At 44.5% G+C, this 22,963-nt stretch overlaps 2 protein-coding genes across 8 annotated transcripts; both read left to right on the top strand.

Moving 5' to 3' along the window:
* The first annotated feature begins 974 nt into the window (after positions 1-974).
* On the top strand, positions 975-17,271 carry LOC131267088 (non-lysosomal glucosylceramidase). Of its 3 annotated transcripts, none has more exons than XM_058269850.1 (7): positions 975-1,825; positions 6,416-6,681; positions 13,643-14,164; positions 14,256-14,511; positions 14,578-14,809; positions 14,878-15,007; positions 15,085-17,271. In XM_058269850.1, exons 1-7 carry the CDS (start codon positions 1,659-1,661, stop codon positions 16,179-16,181), a joined length of 2,670 nt encoding a protein of 889 aa, XP_058125833.1. In that variant the 5' UTR covers positions 975-1,658; the 3' UTR covers positions 16,182-17,271. The 3 variants fall into 3 exon arrangements, with proteins under 3 accessions (XP_058125833.1, XP_058125832.1, XP_058125831.1); XM_058269849.1 differs by having other exon boundaries at positions 6,416-6,685; positions 13,650-14,164; XM_058269848.1 differs by having other exon boundaries at positions 6,416-6,685; positions 13,590-14,164.
* Positions 17,272-18,115: 844 nt separating this feature from the next.
* On the top strand, positions 18,116-21,680 carry LOC131267175 (transcription elongation factor S-II). 5 transcript variants are annotated; one of them, XM_058269968.1, is made up of 3 exons: positions 18,116-18,514; positions 19,596-19,818; positions 19,930-21,680. In XM_058269968.1, exons 1-3 carry the CDS (start codon positions 18,443-18,445, stop codon positions 20,517-20,519), a joined length of 885 nt encoding a protein of 294 aa, XP_058125951.1. In that variant the 5' UTR covers positions 18,116-18,442; the 3' UTR covers positions 20,520-21,680. The 5 variants fall into 5 exon arrangements, with proteins under 5 accessions (XP_058125951.1, XP_058125950.1, XP_058125949.1 ...); XM_058269967.1 differs by having other exon boundaries at positions 19,596-19,857; positions 19,966-21,680; XM_058269966.1 differs by having other exon boundaries at positions 19,596-19,857; positions 19,933-21,680.
* Positions 21,681-22,963: the final 1,283 nt, after the last annotated feature.

Raw genomic sequence — 22,963 nt, 5'->3', positions numbered from 1 at the left:
GTTCCTTTAGCTCATAGGTAAATTAAACAAAGGGACAAACTAGAGAGGGCATAGGAAAGGGTCAACCAGACAGGGAACCGTACATAAGTTAGCAATTAAGCGATGGGTCCTGTTGCACGTTCGTCAATATACTATTTTAACGTCCAAATTGGGCCACGTGTAGGTTAAAAATATGGATCCAATTCGCGGTCGCAAATTCTGTACGTTACGTCTCATACGCTTACTAGAGATTATTCTGTTTATTTAATCGACGTTAGTTTCGGAATCAGAATATCACCTACCAGCACGCGGGAAATATTCTGTACAAAGCATCCTATTTTTTATTAGTTTTGCTTCGAAACAAATGGGACAACTTGCAACAACACGGCATTTTCGATGAAGTTGAACGGAGCAGATGATCAAAAGCAATCGACGATGATCCGGAAGCCCGGGGTCTCGGTTTTTGATGATGGGGCGATCAGATGTAAATAGCAACCCATTGTAAGTAATGTGTAAAGAAGGTAATTATCAAAAAAATATAAATAAATAAAATAAGTTGAAATAAAATTTGATTTATTAAAGTCCATTGAAAAGCAGACTGGTGTTCGAAATTTTCTATTTAAAGTGAGAAATATCCCCAATTCTTTGGAGTAAAGACTGAATGTTTGGATACGCCAGAAGTCTGCCGACATTTCTCTTTTGTACTTTTACTGTACTCTTTTGTAGTTTTAATGCACAGTTCTGAACTTATAAAACAATTGTTAAGTAATCATAGATAATAGCATTACTTTATGCGAAACGAATGAACATAAAATTGAAAAAACTAACGGTCTCCAGTGGCACACACATCACATAAACACGCAAACGTCAAAGACCGCTGCCGGCTGTCAAGTTCCGCGAGAAGATGACAGCCGCGGAAGCTAGGGCTCGTACTCTCGTTGGTATACCATACCGGGGGGAAACACGATGTGGCGTTCCGGGACCGGCGACGGTGACCGTGCGTGGAACGAGACCAGTTTCTCACGGCGCTGCGATTGTCGCGCGCGCTACATTTTCCGTTCAGTCTTTCACCGAGTGCGTCCGCGTGTGGTATCGTTTTTCCAGACCGTCTAGTCGAAAACATAAAAAAACAAGGTATCCCCGTTTCGCCCGGCCGTCGCATTCCCTGCACGTTCGTTCCGTCTGCTGTCTCGGTGAGGGAAGAAAGGTAGGAAAAGAAGAGCACCACCAACCCCCTCCGACGCGAAAGGTGTTCAGCCTGTGTTGTGTGTGCGCGTGTGAAACGGTGCAGCCCCCGCGCGAGGTGAAGGTTAGAGAAATTGTTGCATTTCTATGCTGACCAGAACAAACCGCGCACCCTTCTTCGGTTTGTCCCCCACACCGTCTGGGCGGTAGACCATCGTATCGCGTCCGTTTAGTGGCCGTTTGCGTGCTCGATTGGAGTGAAGCTGAAAGTGGGCAAACAAAGAAGACGTTGCTCCAAATTTCGCAAAGCCTACTGCCACTTCTTGGTGCGTGTTTTTTTGCGTGTCCACTAAAACGACCTGCTTTAGGTAAAGCATTTGGTCAGGTGAACGAAGAGTAGGTGTTTGCCGTGTGGGTATCGTGCGTGATAACATATTCCGGCATTAGCTGGTGTTTTGGTGTGTGACGTCGAAGAAAAGCTTTCCACGGCTAAGATGGATGGGGACAGCGTACAGTCGATGGGCGACTTTAAACAACAAGTGGCCGCCGTGCCCCAGTACGGATTAAAGCTCAAGTTCAACCATGTTTTCACGGACACCCGCAACCAGAATCTGCGCCCATCGATCCGTCAGCTGCTGCAGATTGTCCCGTTGGCCATGAGGTGAGAGAAAGAAAGCAGAGCAGGAGCGAATGCGCTAGAGACAGTTAAGAGTGTGCCCATCCCTCCCACCGCACGGTGGCTAGTTGTTTTATTAATTTTTTTTACATTTTTCTAGCCTCCACAAATTCACAATCAGCTACAATCGTACGCCTGCAACGAGCGATAGATTAAAATGCCATTACATAAAATATGCCCCCTCTTCAATTCGCGGGTCGATGAAATCATCACACGGTCATGGCGTTGCTTTGCCACGAAGCGCTAAGATGAATCGCGAAATCGGCGGGGTCGGAAATTGGAAATCTTGCTTGCTCTTCCCACCCATCCCCATTGTATAAATCACTGAACATGGTGTCCCCGTGAGAAGGGGGAATCCATCGTGGTAGATTTGCCGTCAATTCGGTTCTGTTTCTTCGATGCCCTTGTGTCTCTCTCTCATTCTCCAAGAAACGAAAAGAAGCATCCTACGGCAGCGAAGGAACGAATTCCTTCACAAACGACCCCCGCAGGGTCTGGCGCTTGAATGTCAACCGTTTGAGACATAGGAGCGGAAAAAGTAGCATCACCGGGGTCGGGGGTGGGCACTGTTGGGAGATAAATCCCCCCGCCATAACAAAGCCTCCATAGGGCCAACATTCGCTTTCGTTAGTCTCCGGCGGCAGTGTCTGCGTGTTTTTCTTTTGCTCATCCATTTTTCTCTACTCATACTTGGTAGCTTTTCTTGAGGGTCTCCCCCACGTCTGCCGCCCAGCATTGTATATTGTCCACCGTTGTTTGTTGGTTTGTTTCGCCAGCAAGATTATCGATTTTCTTACGCACCAGTGGGAAAGGCTGGATGAAAATGCAAAGAGGACAAATGATGGCATAAACATCCTCGAAAACCGATTTGGCACCGATTTACGCAAAGCTTTCCCCTTTTCCTTAGTCCAGAAGGAAGGCAACGCAAAAGGACATGACACCGGAAGTAAAAGGAATGAATCCGGTTGGAAATGGAATCATGCACGCAACAACAACAACGCCAGGCCTTCCCCCTGCCGTGCACTGCGTGAATCGAAACCGATGCTTCGGACCGGAGAAGAGAGTACCGGTGAATTTGTAAACCGTCGGAACCGTCGTGCTGCTTTAACTAATTGTGTCATTTATTGGCAGCAAACATTGCTGTTTGGGTCGTGGAAAACGGGTCCCCTGCTGGGAGGGCCACGTTTTACGGGGTTTGATTGCCCCTGACACGAAGCATGTGCTGGATTTGATGTACAACCTCGCTCCCCCTCCGGTTATCGTTATCTTGTCGGATTGACTGTTCTTCTTCTGTTGCCAGCCATTTGCGTATGCGTAATTTTTTAACATTGCGCACGCGGTACACACACGCATTGCATGACCTTGTGCTTATAAAGATGGAATGGCGATCATAATCGTAATCTCATCTTAATGGTCTTTGAAGGAAGTTAACTATTTCATTCGCTATCACCTTATTGCGTGCATTGACTTCGTCAAAGCACAAACCTCTCGCATGATTTACATATTTCTTCTAAATAACTGCGATTTTTCTCCTAACCGATACCTTCCCCGAACCTGACCGTCCTACAGTCGTACGGAGGAAATGTTCATTCCTGCCTAACTTCAACATTCCATATGATTGGGATTTATTACGTACCATCTATCGTTTGTTCTTCTCCAGATTGTTTTGTGGAATGGAAACAAGTATTTCATATCCTCCAAACATCCTCGGTAACATATTTGTAACATAGCACGGCATACATACATTTCGTTAGAGCTTGAATGTTATCTTCCGCTACACTTTATCTTGAGCATTTTTCTTTCCTCATACCAAAAGCCACTAACCAGAACGCTACGATTGCTGGGCATATTTTGCCCCTTTATGCATTAAATCAACTAATGGTTTGCTCTTCCGCGAGTATCCGACATATTTTGTTCGTTCCATGCTGTTGCCTATTTTTCTTCTCGGGACCGGATCAAACATGACCCACTCTTATCGGGGCAGGCAAGGCATCCAGCAACCCCGAAGCCACGGCGATGGAAAGTAAATATGGCACCCCGGGTGTGATCGAGTGTATTCCATGCATAGATCCATTTTCTGGTTCCTTTTTCGCTCGTAAACCAATCGTTCACGTTCACTTTTCCGTATCGGAGAAAAGCGTCTGCCTTTTTGTTGCGCTTGGATGTACTGTATCTTGTTTGTCGGTTCGTTTCTCTTTTTTGTTCATGATAATGACCCAATGAGCCGCACACGTGACCGATGAGCGTTGTGGCATGAAAAGCTTTCCCATCAAAACTGATGGCCGCTGCATGTGATGCATCAAATGTGATAGATTAGGAGAGCCGTATAGGAAATATTCTCATCAATTTCCGGTTTGCTTCACGGAACTGTTTATCAGCGCAGATAAAATTTATTTTTTTATTACTTCGTCGACGTTTCAGGTTCTTTAGGGCGGAAGAGGTGCAGGAAGAAAGTTAACTTTCATTGGTTTTCACATTCTCTGCCATGAACACACTTTTTGTTTAGTGTTACTGAATATTGAATGTTTTTAGGTAAAGCTATATTTGTTATGCTTTGGATAATTTGTGCAGTAGCATTTCAAATTAGGATAGCAAAAACTATGCTGCAACAGCATACCCTTTAGAAAACATATTTACAATATAATTCTTCAAGCACTATGGATAAAATCGCAGAAAAACGATAGCTTTCACTTTCGGTTGACTTTTTCTTTTATATGTTCGAACACATGTCTACGTGTAACCAACATAAGAAGCGTTGTGATTCGACACTTTCAATTCGAAATTGTCAATAGTTTATTAAAGGCACAGCATCATCCGATTTATAAAGAGTATAAGGTAGCAACATGATTATAAACCTAAGTTGCAACACTTTTTCGCTCCAGAAAGCAGCCGCTCCACCATCACGAGCAAAGGCAAGACTCTTCACCATTTCTTCCAGTGTTTATACCCTTTCTTTTATAAGCTTGACCGTTTTTCATGTCAAATTTTCGTTCAATGTCGATTACACAAGCAAGCATACTCATTTCATATCGTTAGCCACCGGGGTTTTTTTTTGTCTGTTGTGGCATCTGGCACGAGTCAAATTTAAATTTTACCACCGTATTCTTTGCACTTCTTCCTCCGATGTTTGCAAACTGCTGCTTGGTATAAGCCACTTACAAACCATGGTCTCCTGTGAAGAAATGCTGAGAAATGAATGCACTGAGCGAAGCACTTACGCAGCGCACGGAAAATGATGCTGATGATCGACGAACTAAATTTAGGTGCAGATGATCGTGCGTTGTGCCACACAAATGCTGCCGTTATTAGATTGATTCGCTCCGGGGAGAAAATTGCCACAATATCGTACGGTTGTTCTGGAACGCTTATGGAAGGCAACAATCTTCCTCAAGGGAAGGAAAGTGTAAGCACATTGCGGCCATAAATGTAAACATCCGCTCGGCGTCGGTGCGGTTTTGTCGGATTGCATCGATTGCAGTGCGTCGTAAATCAAATGTTGATCTTTTGAGAGGTTGAGGGGCGGCACCATATTACGAAGACGATCGTTGCCGGCAGAAGAAGTTACTTACGTACGCTTCAAAATACAAACCGAAGGTAAACCAAACCCTTCTGTAAGGTCCGCCTCTCACCACTTTGTGAAAGCATTTTTGACATTTTTTTCTATTGCACATACAAGATAAATGACTCCTCAAATATGCCTTATTTATCAACGCTCAAACATAGGGTATCCATTACGTAAGTTTTCTTTGGAAGCTCCTTTTTTCTACATAAAGAAATGAGTAGGTTGACTTCAAATTCCGGCACAACTACAGCCGGGAGGAACTGACCTAAACGAGAGCATTAAAAGAAGCTGTTTCTCATGCAATTTGGGACTAAAAATCCCAAAATTTATCATGCTGCATAATGTTATGTGACCACACGTTTACGGCAAAGTTGTTTTGGAGGCATACTATTTAAACAGATTTACGAAAGGCCACGGCGCAATGCTGTCAAGGCATTGATTACGTCGGCAAAGCGTATATTTTATGTATAATGCTAAAAGTCTCGCATGCTCCACGGCATCCAAATCATTACATAAACCAGACACATTGAAGTGATTATCACTAGCATAAATCAATCCGAAGAAGTTTGTTTGATTTTACATGCCGGCAACATTTTCAGATGATTAAATGGTTTATATCAAATTCAAATTTAATTTACCTTTTACGAACTTGTTCAAGGCTGTTTTGTGTTTCAAACTTATGTTCTCGATAGGTAATTTCGTTGGATTATTATTCAGTTGACCCAGTTGAGATTCACGTTCTATTTGTATGCTTCATTTTTAATGATGCTATATTGCATATTTATTACATACCATTAACTAATAATTGCCCATATAAACATTTTACGTGCTTTAAACCCCGATTTATCGAATTCAAAGCCGAAGCTCCTCCTGCAGAACATGTGTTTGCAAGTAACTGTTTCTCCGAACTGCGCTCCTTATTTATTGGATAATGCTGGAAGTGATCAAGCCCCATTGAATTCGCAGCATCTCTAATACCTCAACCCCCGTTGTTTTCCTCTCCTCCCTTACAGATACATCCCTTACTATTGGAAGGTGTCCCGGGAGGGCCGCCAGGTGCTGATGGACTACTGGTACATGGAGAACGGCAAGCAGATCTACGGAGCCCCACTCGGGGGCATCGGGGCCGGCACGATCGGGCGCGGGTTCGCCGGCGAATTCTGCCGCTTCCAGCTCCGGCCCGGGCTGTACGAGTACAACACCGTGCACGCCAATCAGTTCATCGTGACCATTAAGGACGAGGCTGGCGCCACCATATTCCACAGTCTGCTGTCGACCTACAGGTGAGTGTGTATGTTTGTGTCTGTGCCTGCACTTGTTTGTGGCGCCGATGCGCGTCCATTAGCGTCATGTTCGGCTCCATTCTCGCTTCGCCTCGCTTCTTCCTACGCATGTTTCATCGTCCTTTGCCGTCGTCGAGGGCTTGTAGGTGGGGTTGTGTTGATGTTTTAGTTGGCTAGTGGCATGGAAGGGGTGGGTCCACCCAAAGGATTGCTCCTGGCGAAGCAACTGAAGGGAGGGTGGTGCGAGAGAGGTTGTGGTTGTAAATATGTTTGATTGCATGCCTTCCATCGTTCGTCATATAATGCTGTTGTGACGGATTGATAGGAGTATGCAAAAATAAAAGACTTTTATGAGTATGGTAATAATGTAGAACATTGTAGTCTTATATTGCGTAATGGATTTGTTCAAATAAAATTAGGAATAAATCGAAATATCGCAAGATATAAGTAAATGTTTGCAAAATATATAATGGTGAACCTCATTACTTTTACACATAAAACTATTTGTTTTAAAACGTTTAACTTTTTTTTATCTCACTAATTTGATTAATTTTAAACTTGCCTAGCCTAAATTTTACTAACTTGCCTAGTTTATGGACTATTAAACATGGTATAATTATTTAAACATGCCACATTCGATGTAGATAGGAGACATTAGAATTACAGTCATACCATGAATGATAACATGATGGAAATAAGCACACACCAACATAAATTACTCACAATATGGCACAAAATATAACTCCAAATCCCAAAAATCTTGATATCCTTCGTGCGCGACAAAAACTACGCCCCAACACCGAGAACGACGCCTTTTTATGATGTTTTTGGGGCGTTGAATATAAATTCGTTTCGTTCCGTGTTCACGGTTGAGGTTCTCCCGCCTGGAGCCATCCTGGCCAATGAACCTCTCTCGCCAAGCAATTTGCCTGCGGTCGTTTAGAAGGCCCAGAAAATCAACGTCGCCTGCAGCGACCGGAAGCAGGGCCCACCGGCGACTGCGATGACGACTTTCGGCGGCGAAAAATACTCGCTCGCACACACACACACATACACCGAGGTTCCTCGTCAGCAATCCTCGTCTTCCGGTTGATGGAGAGAGGCGTGTTTTTACCGGGTTTACTCGCAGGCTAATTGAATATCCTTTAGCAGCGAACCGGAGTCCCGAGTTGCTGGCAAGTGGCCACACCATCCGTTGGGAAAGCGTACGGCGTTGTGTAGCTACAACGCATGGGAAGGAAAAAAGGGATGTGTAAAAACACTTAACGTTCGCTAGTGCACTTGCCTCTTCGTATTGACGTTTCGATCCTGCGAACGTCCGGAGGCCGGGACCGGCACACACAAGCATCGTACACGGGTAGGCAGGCCTGTTGGCCAGCTTTTTTCCGAACACCACAGCACACACACCAAACGGAAACAGACCACCGTCGGTGAAGGCAATCTTGCTGTCCGAGCGCCAAGCGCTGGCCCCAATCACCGGCCCGGGAGGAAGAGAAAGATAAACGTCGGGGAAAACAAACGCCTCCAAACAAGGGAAGCGTTCTATCAGCAATCAAAACAAAACCCGTTCGGAAGGGGGGAATGCTGTGGTCCTGTCTGGAAGTTTTTGCGACGCGACTGCGACCGGGAGATGTTTTGACATCTCTGTGATTCGAAAATTATTGGAAAACTGTCACAGACTGTCGCAGGCTGGATCTATCCGGCCAGGGGGGATCTATTTCCAGCACCGAGCATTTGTTTGTCGTACGATGCTCATGTATACATTTTTTTCTGAGTCGACATAGTGGAGTGAAAGCGATATGGATACAGAGAAGCAATTTGTCCATCAAAATACAACTATTTGTGATATTGATCTTTCAACTGAGTGAAGGCAAGCAGAGCAAAGTTATTTAAGATTCATTGGATTAGGTATCTTTGTTTGTTAAATTGTAGATACAAATTCAAAAATACGTAGTAGAAAAGTATAAGTTTTAGGTCTAAACAAAACATAAATTTTCTAAACTTTATTTTTCAACTAACGCAATCGATGAAGAGCCTGTAAATGAATTTATGATATCATATAGTCATGCTTACGCATTTTAAATATTGAAATAGTTGTCTACGCAGCTGCTTCATTAATTGACATACATTTTATGTTACAAAAGAATAATTTTCATGTAGAGTTTTCTTAATTTTCCCTGGTCGAAGATTCTCAATTGGAATAAAATAATTATGTAAATCCTGTTGAGTATCAGTAATATTGCCTCATGTTGCTTTTAGTTGGCTTCCTTTTTGTTGAAATGTTTTTTTTTTAAATTGTGCAAATCTATCAATCTTAATGTTATGCGAGGAACACAGATGCTGTTTTAATGCGTTTACCATGGTGAAATCGTATTTGAATTGATGTTAAACCGTGTGTAATAAAAATTATTTAACTTTACTGTTTTCTGTCAAATAGAGGAAATATGAATATTAAATTTGAGGGATGTACAGCATAAAACAAACAATTTGAAAGGTGATTTAAAATTCATAGATAAGGTACTTTTATACGTTATGAATATGAATACATTTGATAAAATTCATATCCAACAAAGGTTTTAAAATTCACATCCAATGCCAAACATTGTCGTAGCAAAAGAACTCTTTAAATCTCAAATGTACCCCGGTGCATTCGTGCACCTTCAAAACGTAAAATGCATCCATACAAACACTCCAGCGAGGCTTTGAGTGGGGAAAAAATTCATCGTTCAACTGGAGTGTAAAATGGAATGAAGTGGTTTTTGCAGTTTGCCTCCCTCGGCGGATTCAGTCAACACCACATTCAATGGCTTCCAAAAGGATCAGCTGCATCCCTGCTGCATCGCCGATGGCAAAATTCTACGGAAAGCAGGGAAGCGGTGGGACTGAAAAATCCAAACACATGCACTCATTTAATCCCGTTTGTTCTTTGCTCCCCCCCCCCCCCCCCCCTCCCCTCATGTTTGCTTTCTCTTTGGAAACCTTTTCACCCGGCCTTGTGATAGAAAGCGCCATGGTTGATAGGAAAAGTGTTGGCGAGTATTTAATTGAATAAAAAAATCCGTTCACTTTATCGACGTGTTGGGACTCTATGGACGCCGCTGGTGCAATGAAATGCAGTTGGTAAACTGGGACAGAATGCGAATGCTGCCGCGCGGATTCGACTTCCTTCCGGAAAGAAGGCAGAGGTTAGCGGCCAGCAACGGTGGTGTGGGTTTTCGTTAGCCTTAGCGAGGATTTTTCACCCTCCTTCGGTCCCGAACGGGACATAATGAATCGTTGTGAGTTTTTCATTTCGTATTCCTACCCAACTCCACCCGTTTTCCCTTTCCGCCAACGAGTTAAACCATAGCAAACGCTTAGCATTGCGTGCAGAACTGCTGGCGGCGGCAGCAGCTGAGAAGCCCTTTTCTCCCGTTTCTTCCGCTATTTCCAGAGGCTCGCTTACAAATGCAAGCTTGTGGCTCCATTGTGTCACCATCGGAGGTAACTTCACGGTGCACCAAGTCGTTCCTGACTTCACCGAAGGAGTAAACGAGGTCTCACCGGTTTCTTGCTGGAAAGCACAAAAGGTTTCGTCGAAAAATGAAAAACCTCAAACGGAAAAAATGAGGCAACTAAACCAGACCGCGTGCCGTGGCCGATTGAAAGCGACAAAAAAGAGTGTGGAGAGAAAAACATGTACGCCGAAGAAAATTATGGCCCTAACCTGTGCCGAAGGAAGCAAGGATGCCCGGAGGGCCCCGTGATGATGCCAAGTTCCGGCCAACCCATTGTTCTACCCATTGCTATTGTGAGCGCACGTATGTGTGTTGGCGTAAGAAAATCGATTCCACCGTCTGGGAGGTACGTGGCCACCATCCTTTCGGGACCCCGGTCTGCAGCTATTGTTGTCGATGACTCCAATCGGTCGGGCGGCTCTGTTGGTTCATAAATAACGTAACGGCTTTAAAGTGCATTACGCCCCGGTTCGTGGGTGGGATCACACAAAACCCCCCCTTGGCCTCGTCGTTGTCTCTCTGGTGGTGGTCCGGAACCGTTCTGTTCCGTTCTGCCAGCAACACGCCGGAACTCCACGCCTTCGACGGCTGTCTCTGCCACCTGTGGGGCCGATTGAAAACTGAACCACTCTGGAAAGGGAGGTGCGCACACGTGCTGAAACTGAAACTCCCTGGTCGCAGCCTTTAACGTCCACACTACGTTTGTTGATTTAACATGTCTGTGATCTCATCGCCGTCAGACAACACAACGCGATGCATCCTTCCGACCGATGGAGGGTTTCGAAGGAAGGCATAGGCGAAGGAAGGGGTCGGCCGGTCAGATTAAATTTCATTTTTATGATGTGCGAAAAAGAAGATGCGAAAAAGGGTTCTCCTGTTCAGCCACTGAAACATATGACATTCGATACACAAGTTTGTTCTGCTCGATTTGAGTAGCTTTGCAGATTTTTTATGGTCAGCTGCGTTCAAAACTGGACGTAAATCTAAAAATGATATGAGTTCGTAAAGTCAACAATATCTGTAAATTTTAGGTTGCATTCAATAGATACACTAGAGGTCTGTCTATTTTATTGCTTTTCCCTACATTTTTCATATTTGGTCTATGTCGTTTTTGTATGTGTTACTCAATAAATGCTACTGAGTTATTTTTTTACTTGAACTCGTTCAGTTTTTTCCACTTTCAATTTCATTTTACAAACTTTTCCATTTTGAATTATGAATAATATCAATCCTCCCAACTACAGGTCGATGTTTTGATGTGAGGAGATGCTTGAGCAGTTTCTCCTTCATTTGTTTAATTTCTCTTTTCTGTAAAGAACACTATATCCTTAAGTTTATAAGCCATCTTTAGTTTTGAGTTTCATGTTTTTTAAAGTTTCAACCAAGTTTGTCCTGGGTTCAGGAATGAAACAATGCATAATACATATGGAAAAATCACACGATCTAGCCTAGCTAGCGAATGAAAGGGAAATCATTCATTTGTCAAATCAGGAAATAAAGCATGAAAATCATATGAAAATAACATAATAGCCAGCAGTAAAAACTATTGCACCACAAGTATTGCCGAGACGTACTAAATATAATTCCCAAAACATATTAATTTATTTATTTTTCAAATAGTAACTTGAGTAGTAGCAGAAGAAAAGTGCTATGAGAATTAAGTGCCTTGCTGAGGAAACGAGCAGCATTAGCTAGACGAAACAAGGGCCATTAGTGTTTTATTTTTCCCTTTCCTTCTGATCTGTTGAGATTGTGTGGGCTTTCTTCAAAATATAGTCTGTAATTCTATCGTCTATATGTTTAAATTCCATCTTGCTAATGAGCCCATTGTTGAATTACCTTCCGTTGGTTTACATACCCAAGACAAAGGGACACACCTTCCATTTGCATGATATGGCCTCCCCACGTGCAAGTACGCTGTTCCACTCGCCTGAGAAACAAGAGCAGAAGAAAATAAACTGCAGTTTTGTTTACGGTGGTTTTATCGTTTACTTACCCTCTGCGAAGTATGCATTACGCATGGCGTTAACGATCAAAAGTTGAGCCCTCCACTTCAGCCTTGTAACGCATCCGAGCGCCAAACCACACGTACGCATCAACGGCAGGGTGCGGTTTTCCACCGAACCCCTTGCCGAGAACTCTGATACAACGCGAACGCAATCCCTGGCGTTGGAGATCCATTTAGTCATTGAGATGTCTTTCATCTGGAGTGCACGAGAGCTGGTAGAACACGGCTGGTGTGCCAATATTAGCAAAACCAGCCACTTGAAACCGTAACGGCCAGGGCCGGCTACGCCATCTCAAAACAAGTGTTTTCCGTGCGTGCGTGAATGTGGCCTGCGTGTGGGGTATGTGGAAAATGAATGCGAAATTTGTAAACAGTGCTTTATTTTGTTATTTCAACAGACCAACGGAGCATGATTTGAAATGAAGTTGAGTGCATGTCCAAGAGTGGAAGAATGTGGTGCGCATTGAATCATTTATAGGAAAATCAATATTGTAGAACGCACATTCTAAATGAACATTGTGTCACAGTGTGATATTTGTACACCGTGGCCACAAATTTAATAATAGCTTCATTTGTCTTCGAACAAAAAAATTCTCTCATACCAAACATATTGATTTAAATTGAATTGTTCTTTTCTATCCAAACAGTTGGGTTATTTTGTAGTGTTTTATTTATAAATCAGGAATATTTGAAATAAGCAATCGATAAGTTTTAAAAGTCCCTAGTAAACAGCTACATCCATAATGGAATATAAAAGGTGTCGCTGAATATATTTGACTAGTTCAAATTACTGTATTTTCGCTGAATGGACCTTTTTGATTAATTGTGAAAAAAGCGGGTAGTGTTATACGCCAGCATAAGCCTTAATGTTATAGTTCTGCACCTATTTCTGCAAACATAGAATTTAAACCTGGTTGGAACTTAAGTAGAGATAACTTCGAAATGGAAAGTTGTGCTGGGAGCGAATGAATTGATTGTACAACAAGCAGGGATAAGAATGATACTTAACTAATGTGTGTACTACATCAGAAAATGTATATAAAGCAGAAATGGTTCACAAAACAAGTTCAACGGTCATTATAAATCATTTATCAATTTTGTTTGAGATCTTTGTTCCTCTGGAAGTATTTTTGTAGTTACTTCATGTTAAATGTCCTTCACTTTAAATTATATTTAGCTCTTACACAAATCATACTTTTATGTCTTTTCATGGTTTAAAGTACTTGCATTATCTTCTTTACTGATTCATGTACCACAAATCGTTTCATCGCTTTTTTTCATGCCGCTTTTAACTAACTCACGCTGCACTGTTTCAAACACTCACCCGCTTCTAAACACGCATAAAACCAAAATGCACATGCACGTGGCGCTGGACGAAATTGCATTCGAACACACGCAGCTACCGAACCACTAACGATCATGCTCCCTCGAACCGTTCTACCAAAACGCGTCGTTGCAGCCGGCCCAAGAGTCCCCTCGGCAGCTGGGAGAGTGCGCTGGATGCGTCGAAGTGCAGCTACACGGCGCTGTACCCGCGCGCCTGGTCCGAGTACGACCTGAGCGAGTACGGGGTGCGGCTGGTGCAGCGTCAGATTTCGCCGATCATTCCGCACGACTACAAGGAGAGCTCGCTGCCGTGCGCCGTGTTCGTGTGGACGGTCGAGAACGTGTGCGACAAGGATCGCCAGGTGACGCTGACGTTCACGTTCAAGAATGGCACCGGCACGAAGAAGCAGGACGCCGAGGGGGCCAGCGAGACGAGCGCGTTCACGCAGGGCCAGGCTCGGGGCGTCTCGATCCGGCAGACGATCGCCGATATGCAGTGCACGTACTGTCTGAGCTGCCGCGGCTCGTCCGAGATCAATCTGACCCGGTGCGAGCGGTTCGATCCGGCCGGCAACGGGGAGAAGCTGTGGAACGACCTGAAGGAGCACGGCTATCTGACGGAGCAGTGCAACGATGAGACGCTGAAGAGTAAGAATCGATCGGTTGTGAAGAACCCCCGGGCCTGATCGACGATTGATCGTTTCCGTTCTCTGGTTTTTTCTTCGTGTGTTTCCCGCAGCGAAAGATGTGGCCGTTGCGGTAAGCGGACAGATCCTGCTGCAACCGGGCACTACGTCCGAGCTGGAGTTTGCGCTCGCTTGGGACATGCCGAAGGTGCACTTCCAGAAGCGGGGCAAAGAGTACCATCGCTACTACACGAAGTACTTTGGCAAGAGTGGCGATGCTGGGCCGGTGATATCGGACTACGCGCTCAGCAACTACGCCAAGTGGGAGCGACTGATCGACGAATGGCAACGGCCTATTCTGGATGATGCGTAAGAGCAGGAAAAAGACATCCGACAAACGGGGGCACTATTTTAACAAATATCTTTTCCTTCCAGTGATCTTCCCGATTGGTACAAGAGTGCGATCTTCAACGAGCTGTACTTCATCGCGGACGGTGGTAGCGTGTGGTTTACGATGGAAGATGGGTCCGATCTGCCGTACGATGATCCCCGGTTGGCGTACGGTCGTTACTCCTACCTGGAAGGTCACGAGTATCGGATGTACAGCACGTACGATGTGCACTTTTATGCTTCGCACGCACTCGCGAGCTTATGGCCTAATCTACAAGTAAGGAATCGAAAGGAGCGTGTTGGAGGTAACCAGATTTTCTTAAGCACCGTTTAACTCCATTTTAGGTGAGCATTCAGTACGACTACAAGGACACTATAGAGCGCGAAATAACCGAGGGAAGAAAGCATCTGTACGATGGGAAGGTGATTCCACGAAAGATCAAAAACTCGGTCCCACACGATCTCGGTGATCCTGGTAAACGCGTGTGTTTGATGCCCTTTATTTCCTGTCGTACTCAATTTTGTTCTGTTTTTCCCGGTCTGCTTGCTTAGCGGAAGAACCATTCGATTTGATCAATGCCTACCCAATCCACGATGTGTCCGAATGGCGTGATCTGAACATCAAGTTCATCCTGCAGGTGTACCGGGACTATTATACGCTCAACCACTACGCCCAGCTGAACGCGGAGAACGCCAGCAAGTTCAGCTCGATCGAGTTCATCGACAAGGAGAGCATGTACGACACGTACATCCAGGATAACCGCAACAAGCCAACCGAGGCTATGAAAGCGGCCAACCGTAAGTCGGCCTCGATGTACATCAACGAGACGAACGGCAAGGTGTACCTGATGGACGCCATGACCTACCTGAAGGCGATGTATCCGTCGTGTAAGCTCGTCCTGGAGCGCTCGCTCGAGTGGGACAAGGACGGCGATGGGTTGATCGAGAATAGTAAATCGCCGGATCAAACGTACGACACGTGGGTGATGGATGGGCCGAGTGCGTACTGTGGAGGGCTCTGGCTGGCCAGTCTCCACTGCATGACGACGATGGCAAGCCTGCTCGATCAGGCCGACGATAGTGCCCGCTACCAAACACTTCTAGAACGTGGCAAGGCATCGTTCGAGGAGAAGCTTTGGAATGGGTCGTACTACAAGTTCGATGCGGCCAGCGGTTCGAAAAATAGTATCATGTCGGATCAACTATGCGGCCACTGGTATTTGCGATCCTGCGGTTTCGATTGCGATGTGTTCCCGAAGGAAAACGTACGGCTTGCCATGCGTACCATCTACGATAACAACGTGATGCGGTTCTGTGGCGGCAACCTGGGTGCCGTTAACGGGTACGTGCCGAGCGGCCAACCGAACAAGGACGGTCGTCCCGATTCGTCCACCATCCAGGGGGAGGAAGTGTGGACCGGAGTGACGTACGCGCTCGCCTCAACCATGATCCACGAGGGCATGTTCGAGGAAGCATTCCAGACGGCCGGAGGCCTCTACCGGGCGCTTTCGGAGCGGATCGGCATGAACTTTGAAACACCGGAGGCGGTGTACGCTGAGCGGCATTATCGAGCGATTGGGTACATGCGCCCGCTAAGCATCTGGTCAATGCAGACGGCGTGGGAAATGAAGAAACTGCGTCGCGATTAAACATTGCACCCACCGAGCTTCAGGTGTCTCAATGAGGGAGGGAGAGTAAAATCACAAATTAAAGCTTCGCTGCGGTTCATGGAAACGGTGGAGCTCACAACACATGCTTAAGTTCAGAAGGGTAAAGTTAGGTTTTCCGTTTCGGTTTTGGATAGATTTGTCTTCTATCGTCTGTAGGGTCTTGTGTGTCTCTTTGCGGGAACGAACTTATGTACTCGTTGTACGACTTCGTTTCTGTAGCTGTGTTCATTGTGCGTTTTAACCAAAAACTTTCAATTAAACTTTGTAACTCTAGTCATTAAGCATTTGTGTTAGATAATGGCTTCAAAGAGGCATGCTCTTGGAAAGTGTTAGAAAAATGATATTCAGTTTAGTTAGTTTGGCTTACAGTATTTTTATTACTATCAAACCTTTACCTAGGGCACATGCTGCGCTTGATCTTGTGGGAGGATGATGGCTAGACTTCCGAGCGCTTTGCAGCTTGCCAGCTTGTCCAAGCTCATGCTGGACGACCGAATAAAAGGGCCCAGTTTTAATTTGTAGCAGTTCTACAGACAAACCCGATCTGTATGTGTCTATCTAAGGTCCTATGTGGCTCCCTGGTGTGATCGATCACGTAAAACCCAGACAAAATGGTTTCCAACGATGGCACGATTTCCTCTGTCCTACCTGAAGTAACCATGACCTGAGATTCGGATCGGACGAGATCTGAAAGCGTGGACATTATGAACCAAACAAGAAAATATTTAGAAGCTCTTGAGAGCAGTGTTTGCTACTATTTAATATTGAAATTGACACACCTAATCACCACACAGTATGAAAGTTGAAACACAAACCTAAACTGTAGATGAAACTGTTGCGGAAAGCTCTCCATGTATACATATATATTTTTGGTCTTACGCGCAAAATTATAATCAAACTCTGTAATACGTTAGCAAAGCTAGTGCATGCGCAAGCGAAAAAGAAAAGAAAACGATATACTAAACACGGAGATGTTTGAAAACCACTCCAAAGTTATTCGATGTAGCACAAGTACGTGTATGTTGTACAAACTGATGATGCTGTCAAAGCGAACAAAATAAAAATGCCTAATATCTGATGAAATATATTGTTTTTAATCTATTCCAGTGTCCTAGACATGAAACAAACATCTTGAAATGCACTAACGACTATTTTAAAAATACGACACAAAGCAGCTTTGAATCCGTCGTTTTAAACGTACGTACTGAAGTTGTCATTTTTGACGACGCCATCCCCATATTGTATTCACCTTGGTCGGAAATCTCGACTAGTGTTGGGAAAATCGATCCCTGATGGGGATTCAAATCTTTTGATTCAAATCCATTTGGAGATCCGGATCCTTAAATACGAATCCCTACCCATCAAACAGTCGTGATACGGTATAAACCATTCAGTGTCGGTCTGAGAATCGTTTATCCTAATCTGAATCCCTATCAAATCACAACTGATAAGTTTTATTCAAAATCCGGTAAAAATGTAAATCAGGTGCTGGTCTGAATAATTTTCACTCTGTATTTGTATCGGTGCTAAATCGTGCAAAAACCTTTATCTATGTCCAATCCATTCTAACCAGCGCCCGAGTCGAGTAAACTGAAATCAATCACATTGTCTTTAGATCTACTAGTTACGTGACTAATTCAACTCACCTTGATTGAGTGATATCAAACTCAAATAGATTAGGATCAAGTCAGAACCGAATCAAATCGAGTCCTAAACGAATCCAATCTGATACGAATCCCAAACAAATCAAATCTGATTTGAATCCCAATCTAAACAAATTTTTAGAATCCGTCAGATGGGATTCGAATCATTGAAATCCGTCAGATGGGATTCAAATCTTTGGAATCCGTCAAGGGATCGAATCTTCAAATCTTCCAAATCTCGATTCTACCAACACTACTCTTGACTGCTTTTAGTTGCCTTTTTCCGCGCAGACAGCGACGTCCATCATTTTTTCGGGCCCTCAAATCGACTGCCGCGCATTTCTTACGCTAAAATAAAACACGTTCAACCAATAGTGTAGCTCCGTTCCGCTGACTCCGTTCGTCGTAGGGTTACGAAAACAGGCGTACATTTTACACTGCTAGCGGTTTGTTAGCTAAAACAGAGCTAGCACAGAAAAAGAACGCGCACCCTGCTGCAGCGGCCGTCCAGATCCCAGCAAAACTCCATTCTAGGAAGAAGGAAAACTACAAACACTGCTGCCGACGAAAAAGCCATCCCGGCCGAAACCAGCAAAGATGAACGTCGAGGAGGAGGTGTTTAGAATCCAGAAAAAGCTCGGGAAAATGACCTCGCTCTCGGATGGATCGGTAAGACCGGGTGTGATGGTTTTTATTTCTTCTGTTTGTGCTGAAAAAAAATGTGCGTAGCTACCGAGGGGTAAACGATAACGCCCGCTAGTAAGCAGAAGCTAGGCAAAGGCCCTCGGGACCCTCGGGAGCAAAAGCGTGCGTTATTACTCGCTGAGCGATGAAAACCGTAATTATGTTGATGATGCTTGCATCTCATTTCCCGCCCGGTAGTTGCGGACGGTGCGAAATGTTTTTCTTCCACCCGAGATGATCGAAGATAGTCCGGGGCGATACTACCGGCGTCGTCTTCTAACCGTTCGTGTTTTGTTTGTGTTTTTATTGGTCCGCTTCCGTTGCGGAGTATCCTACTGCTTTTCCCCAGTTCGTTCCGCATCGCATGGCAAAACGAAGGAAGATGTTTTTATTTGCCCCTTTTTACGTCCCATAAGTCCCGTATGCACACCTGAAGCTACATTGTGGAAGAAAAAACAAACATTCGCGCATTCATTGTCGTTCCCCCCGTTGTCAATATTTTACCAGCGCTTTTCCTTTAGTCATGTTTTTCCTCCAAAACAAGACTCCCCCTATATTTATGCTTTTGGGCGTCGTTCGTTTGATGCTTGAAGATTGTGGCAGATTTGCGTAACCTTTGTCAAATAGGTATATTGCGGCGGTACTTCTGGTGGAAAGGCAGCATGTTGGTGCTGTTTAGCGTATGTGTGTGAGAGAGGTGTTTTGCACGAACTGCTGAGTGAAAAGAAAATGAGAAAAACAGCCTTTGGCCGGTGCGTGCGCAGATCACTTCCGCAAAGTGATGCTGAGATGCGTAAAGAATAAAGTGTAATTTTTGCTTTGAAATCATGCCTTCTTGAGACATATCGTGGCGCATGGAAAAAGCGCGCCAGTCCATGACATACCCAGTCGCTGGCTACGACCGGTTTGACGGAGCATGCAAAACAAAACAAACAAATGTGCACAGCATGCTACAAATGTCTCGTGGGTTTCCAAATCAACTTGATTTGTTTTGAATTAGTTAAATAAGTGGATACGGGGTTTTCCGATGTACAAAATGAAACGAATGTTTTACTTATTCTTTTAGGGTCAAGAGCAAGCACTCGATCTTCTCCGGGAGCTGCAACGACTGAACATCGATCTGGACATTCTGACCAAGACGCGCATCGGCATGACAGTGAACGAGCTGCGCAAGTGCAGTAAAGACGATGAGGTGATTAGCCTGGCCAAATCGCTCATCAAAAGCTGGAAACGTTTCCTTGCCGGGACTCCTCCTTCGAAGGACGGATCGAAGGATTCGAAATCGTCCAGTAAATCCTCCAGCAAGTCGAGCAGTAAATCGTCCGACGGTAGCAACGCGGGCAGCGGCGGTCGTGATGGTGGCGTTATGGGCGAGAAAAATGCCAGCGGAGGCGGTGGAGGAGCCGGCAACAAGAAGGACTCCGATCGGGAGAAAGAAAGCAAATCGAAAGCTCCACCCGCCAGCAGCATGTCGATGCAGTCGAGCAACACGACCGATGCTGTCCGATTGAAGTGTCGGGAGATGCTGGCGAACGCGCTGCGCGTTGACGGGGAGCCGCCCGAGGGCTGCCAGACACCGGAGGAGCTGGGCGAGGAGCTGGAGGAGGCAATCTTTGTCGAGTTCAAAAACACCGACATGCGGTACAAAAACCGTGTCCGGTCGCGCGTTGCCAACCTGAAGGATCCGAAGAATCCTAGCCTGCGGGCGAACTTTGTCAGCGGGGCTATCACGGCCCAACGGCTGGCCAAGATGACCTCGGAGGAGATGGCGAGCGACGAGATGAAGCATTTGCGTGATCGGTTCGTGAAGGAGGCGATCAACGACGCGCAGCTCGCCATGGTGCAGGGTACCAAGACGGATCTGCTCAAGTGCGGTAAGTGCAAGAAGCGCAACTGCACTTACAACCAGCTGCAGACGCGAAGCGCTGATGAACCGATGACCACGTTCGTCATGTGCAATGAGTGTGGCCACCGCTGGAAATTTTGCTAGATTGTGGAACGATGCTGGGCTCCCTGGTTTCATACAGCTTCCGGGAAGAATCACTAGGGAAAAATTATCATCATTTGTGTCGCAATGGCCCTAATATTCCCGGCGATTTCCACCTACTACTTCTACAATTACTAAACCACATATGGAACACTTGGTTTTAACTAGACGTACTGATAAAAAGCGGACATCGGAATGTTGCAAAAAAGTGGAATTACAACTATTTGCTTTCATCCAATATTAACAACTAATTTTGTTGGTTAACCATTGGAGAAGCCCTTTGAATATACATGATTCATTTTCTTTTACCAAACCCCAACATGGTAAACTAGTTTTCGCCTTATAAAACGATATACGTTCGTTCTTGATTGTACCAAACAAGTTCTATGAGGAATCTTCTTTTTATTCCTATTGTAATAGAATGGACATTGTTCGATATGATTTTTGGGTTAATGAACCCTCAAAATCATATAACCGCTTCATTAAGCTAAATAAGATGTGTGGTGTTCTTCCCTATGTACCCCCCCGAGAAACCCCATGTCTTTCGTGACTGCTTTTTTTCGATGGTTTAGATAACTTTAATCATAAGTAAACGAATGTGCAAATGTGCCCATAGCAGCGGTACATCCGAAACATACACAATCATCCCTTATTGCTCACCCCCAACAAACAAACAAAGAAACAAACGAACACACATCCGGATCGTTTACGCACCGAGGCAAGAAACGATCTCAAAATCTTCAGCCAGGATGCTAACGTCCCGGATGGCTCGTGAAATCCATCAATTAAAGTCCTGATTCAGAGTGATGCTACACACCGCATCCAATCGCGCATAATCTAGGTTAAAACAAAAACGGATCAGTGTCAAAGAGAGAGTGCATCGTCGCTGAAGAGCTGCAGGTTGGTGCGAATCGCTGGGTGAACGACACCTCTAAAGGACAAACATACAAAATATTATAAATGTACATAACAGTAAGTAATGTGTAATTTTACGTCTTGTTTTACTAGATAAAACAAAGTGTAAAAGAGAGGGTAGTAATACGTGTGTTGTACCATGAAAACATCTGTTAATGTAGTATTTATTTCTACCGCTAAATATCACGAGCTAAAAATGGTAATTTAAGTAAAGTGTAACGATTAAAAATTTGGTAAGATTTTTTGTAATTTGCAAATTTCTTAATTCGTTAAAATTTAACGTAAAATCTGAAAGATTTCAACACTGGAAACGGTATTTATTTGAATTGCTTTAAATATGTCCTGTTAGTTAGAAAAGTGACTACTAGAGTGCGCTTGTTGAGTTTTCGGAAGCAGGGGCTGGCAAACTGTAATTTGAGATACTTCAGAAAATAAACATCTTGCATGCATTTGTCCCAAAATATGCTTTTGTGGAAAATGGGTGAATTATGTTTTAGCACAATTAAACAACAATTGTGACAGGGATTAGTTAAAAAGATAGGCACAACGCAGGTTACAAGAACATGTTTTTTATATTTGAATTTGATTCCATCAACTCAAAAGTAGGGGTTTTCAGCGAGACGAGCGATTTTTATTTGAATTTCACCGTTGCCATAACCTTTTTGCGGATTTCTATCGTACTACATTTGTTATTTATTTGGGAGAGTTGAGAGTTTTTTTCTTAAGGTTATTGCGGAATAGGTTCAATGTTTGAAATTACTTTAAAAATAGTTTATCTAGTAGTTATAATTGAAAGTGTTTGAGAGCGTGTCTACATTCGAATAACTCGTTTTATTCTTATCACCTGTTGTCTTCAAACTTAAACTTACCACAGTTTATTGTGCAATTTTGGATGAAATCACACGCCAGTGACGTATATCTTATTGGGCGTAATAATTATATAAAATTCCAGTGGCCATCCCCCTCGCCGTATCGCTACCCCCTCCTCGGCAAACCTCGAGAACGTACAATCTGATGGCTGCTGATCTACACAAGTTTTTTTAATTTTTATATCAGCCTCATCTCGTGTCGCCAGATAGCTGTTTATCACCCACAATTTGTTCATTTCCCTGATAACGCCACCTCCGCTCGATCGTAGTTCCCTCTACAGCACTTCCCTATCTTTCATTCTAAAACTCATCTTTACACCCCAAAAACTGGCCCCAAGAATATTGGACCCTATTCGGCATATAGGAGCATAGCAGCGGAGTGTCGTTTCGGCTCATTTTATCCCCAGGACGATTCATGCGAGGCTAAACCTGGAAGAAGTGTGTGTCAATGACAACGGTTGCCACTTAATTAAAATGATAATACGAAAAACTGATTCCACCATCGGTCCGAAGAAGGTGTTGTGACGACGCGACGTCAGCGTAAGACGCCTCGCGTGGCACCGACAGCCCGCCGGACCGACCCGCCCCTGCAGTGGCTTGTTTGATTAGGCTTTTGAGTTCTTGGCCAGCGAAGGTAATGACATACGGCTAAGCTGGCCTCGT

Source organism: Anopheles coustani, chromosome 2 (genome assembly GCF_943734705.1).
Source record: "Anopheles coustani chromosome 2, idAnoCousDA_361_x.2, whole genome shotgun sequence".
NCBI classification, from domain to species: Eukaryota; Metazoa; Arthropoda; class Insecta; order Diptera; family Culicidae; genus Anopheles; species Anopheles coustani.
The sequence above is the reverse complement of the archived record's forward strand: the minus strand, read 5'-3'. Positions and strand labels throughout refer to the sequence as shown.

Excerpts from the sequence above, each read along its gene's own strand:
- LOC131267088 (XM_058269848.1), top strand. The coding sequence starts at position 1,659 with ATGGATGGGGACAGCGTACAGTCGATGGGCGACTTTAAACAACAAGTG. Across the intron at positions 6,686-13,589 it reads AGTCTGCTGTCGACCTACAG|CTACCGAACCACTAACGATC; the intron begins GTGAGTGTGTAT and ends GAACACACGCAG. Across the intron at positions 14,512-14,577 it reads CGGCCTATTCTGGATGATGC|TGATCTTCCCGATTGGTACA; the intron begins GTAAGAGCAGGA and ends TTTTCCTTCCAG.
- LOC131267175 (XM_058269964.1), top strand. The coding sequence starts at position 18,443 with ATGAACGTCGAGGAGGAGGTGTTTAGAATCCAGAAAAAGCTCGGGAAA. Across the intron at positions 18,515-19,595 it reads CCTCGCTCTCGGATGGATCG|GGTCAAGAGCAAGCACTCGA; the intron begins GTAAGACCGGGT and ends TTATTCTTTTAG.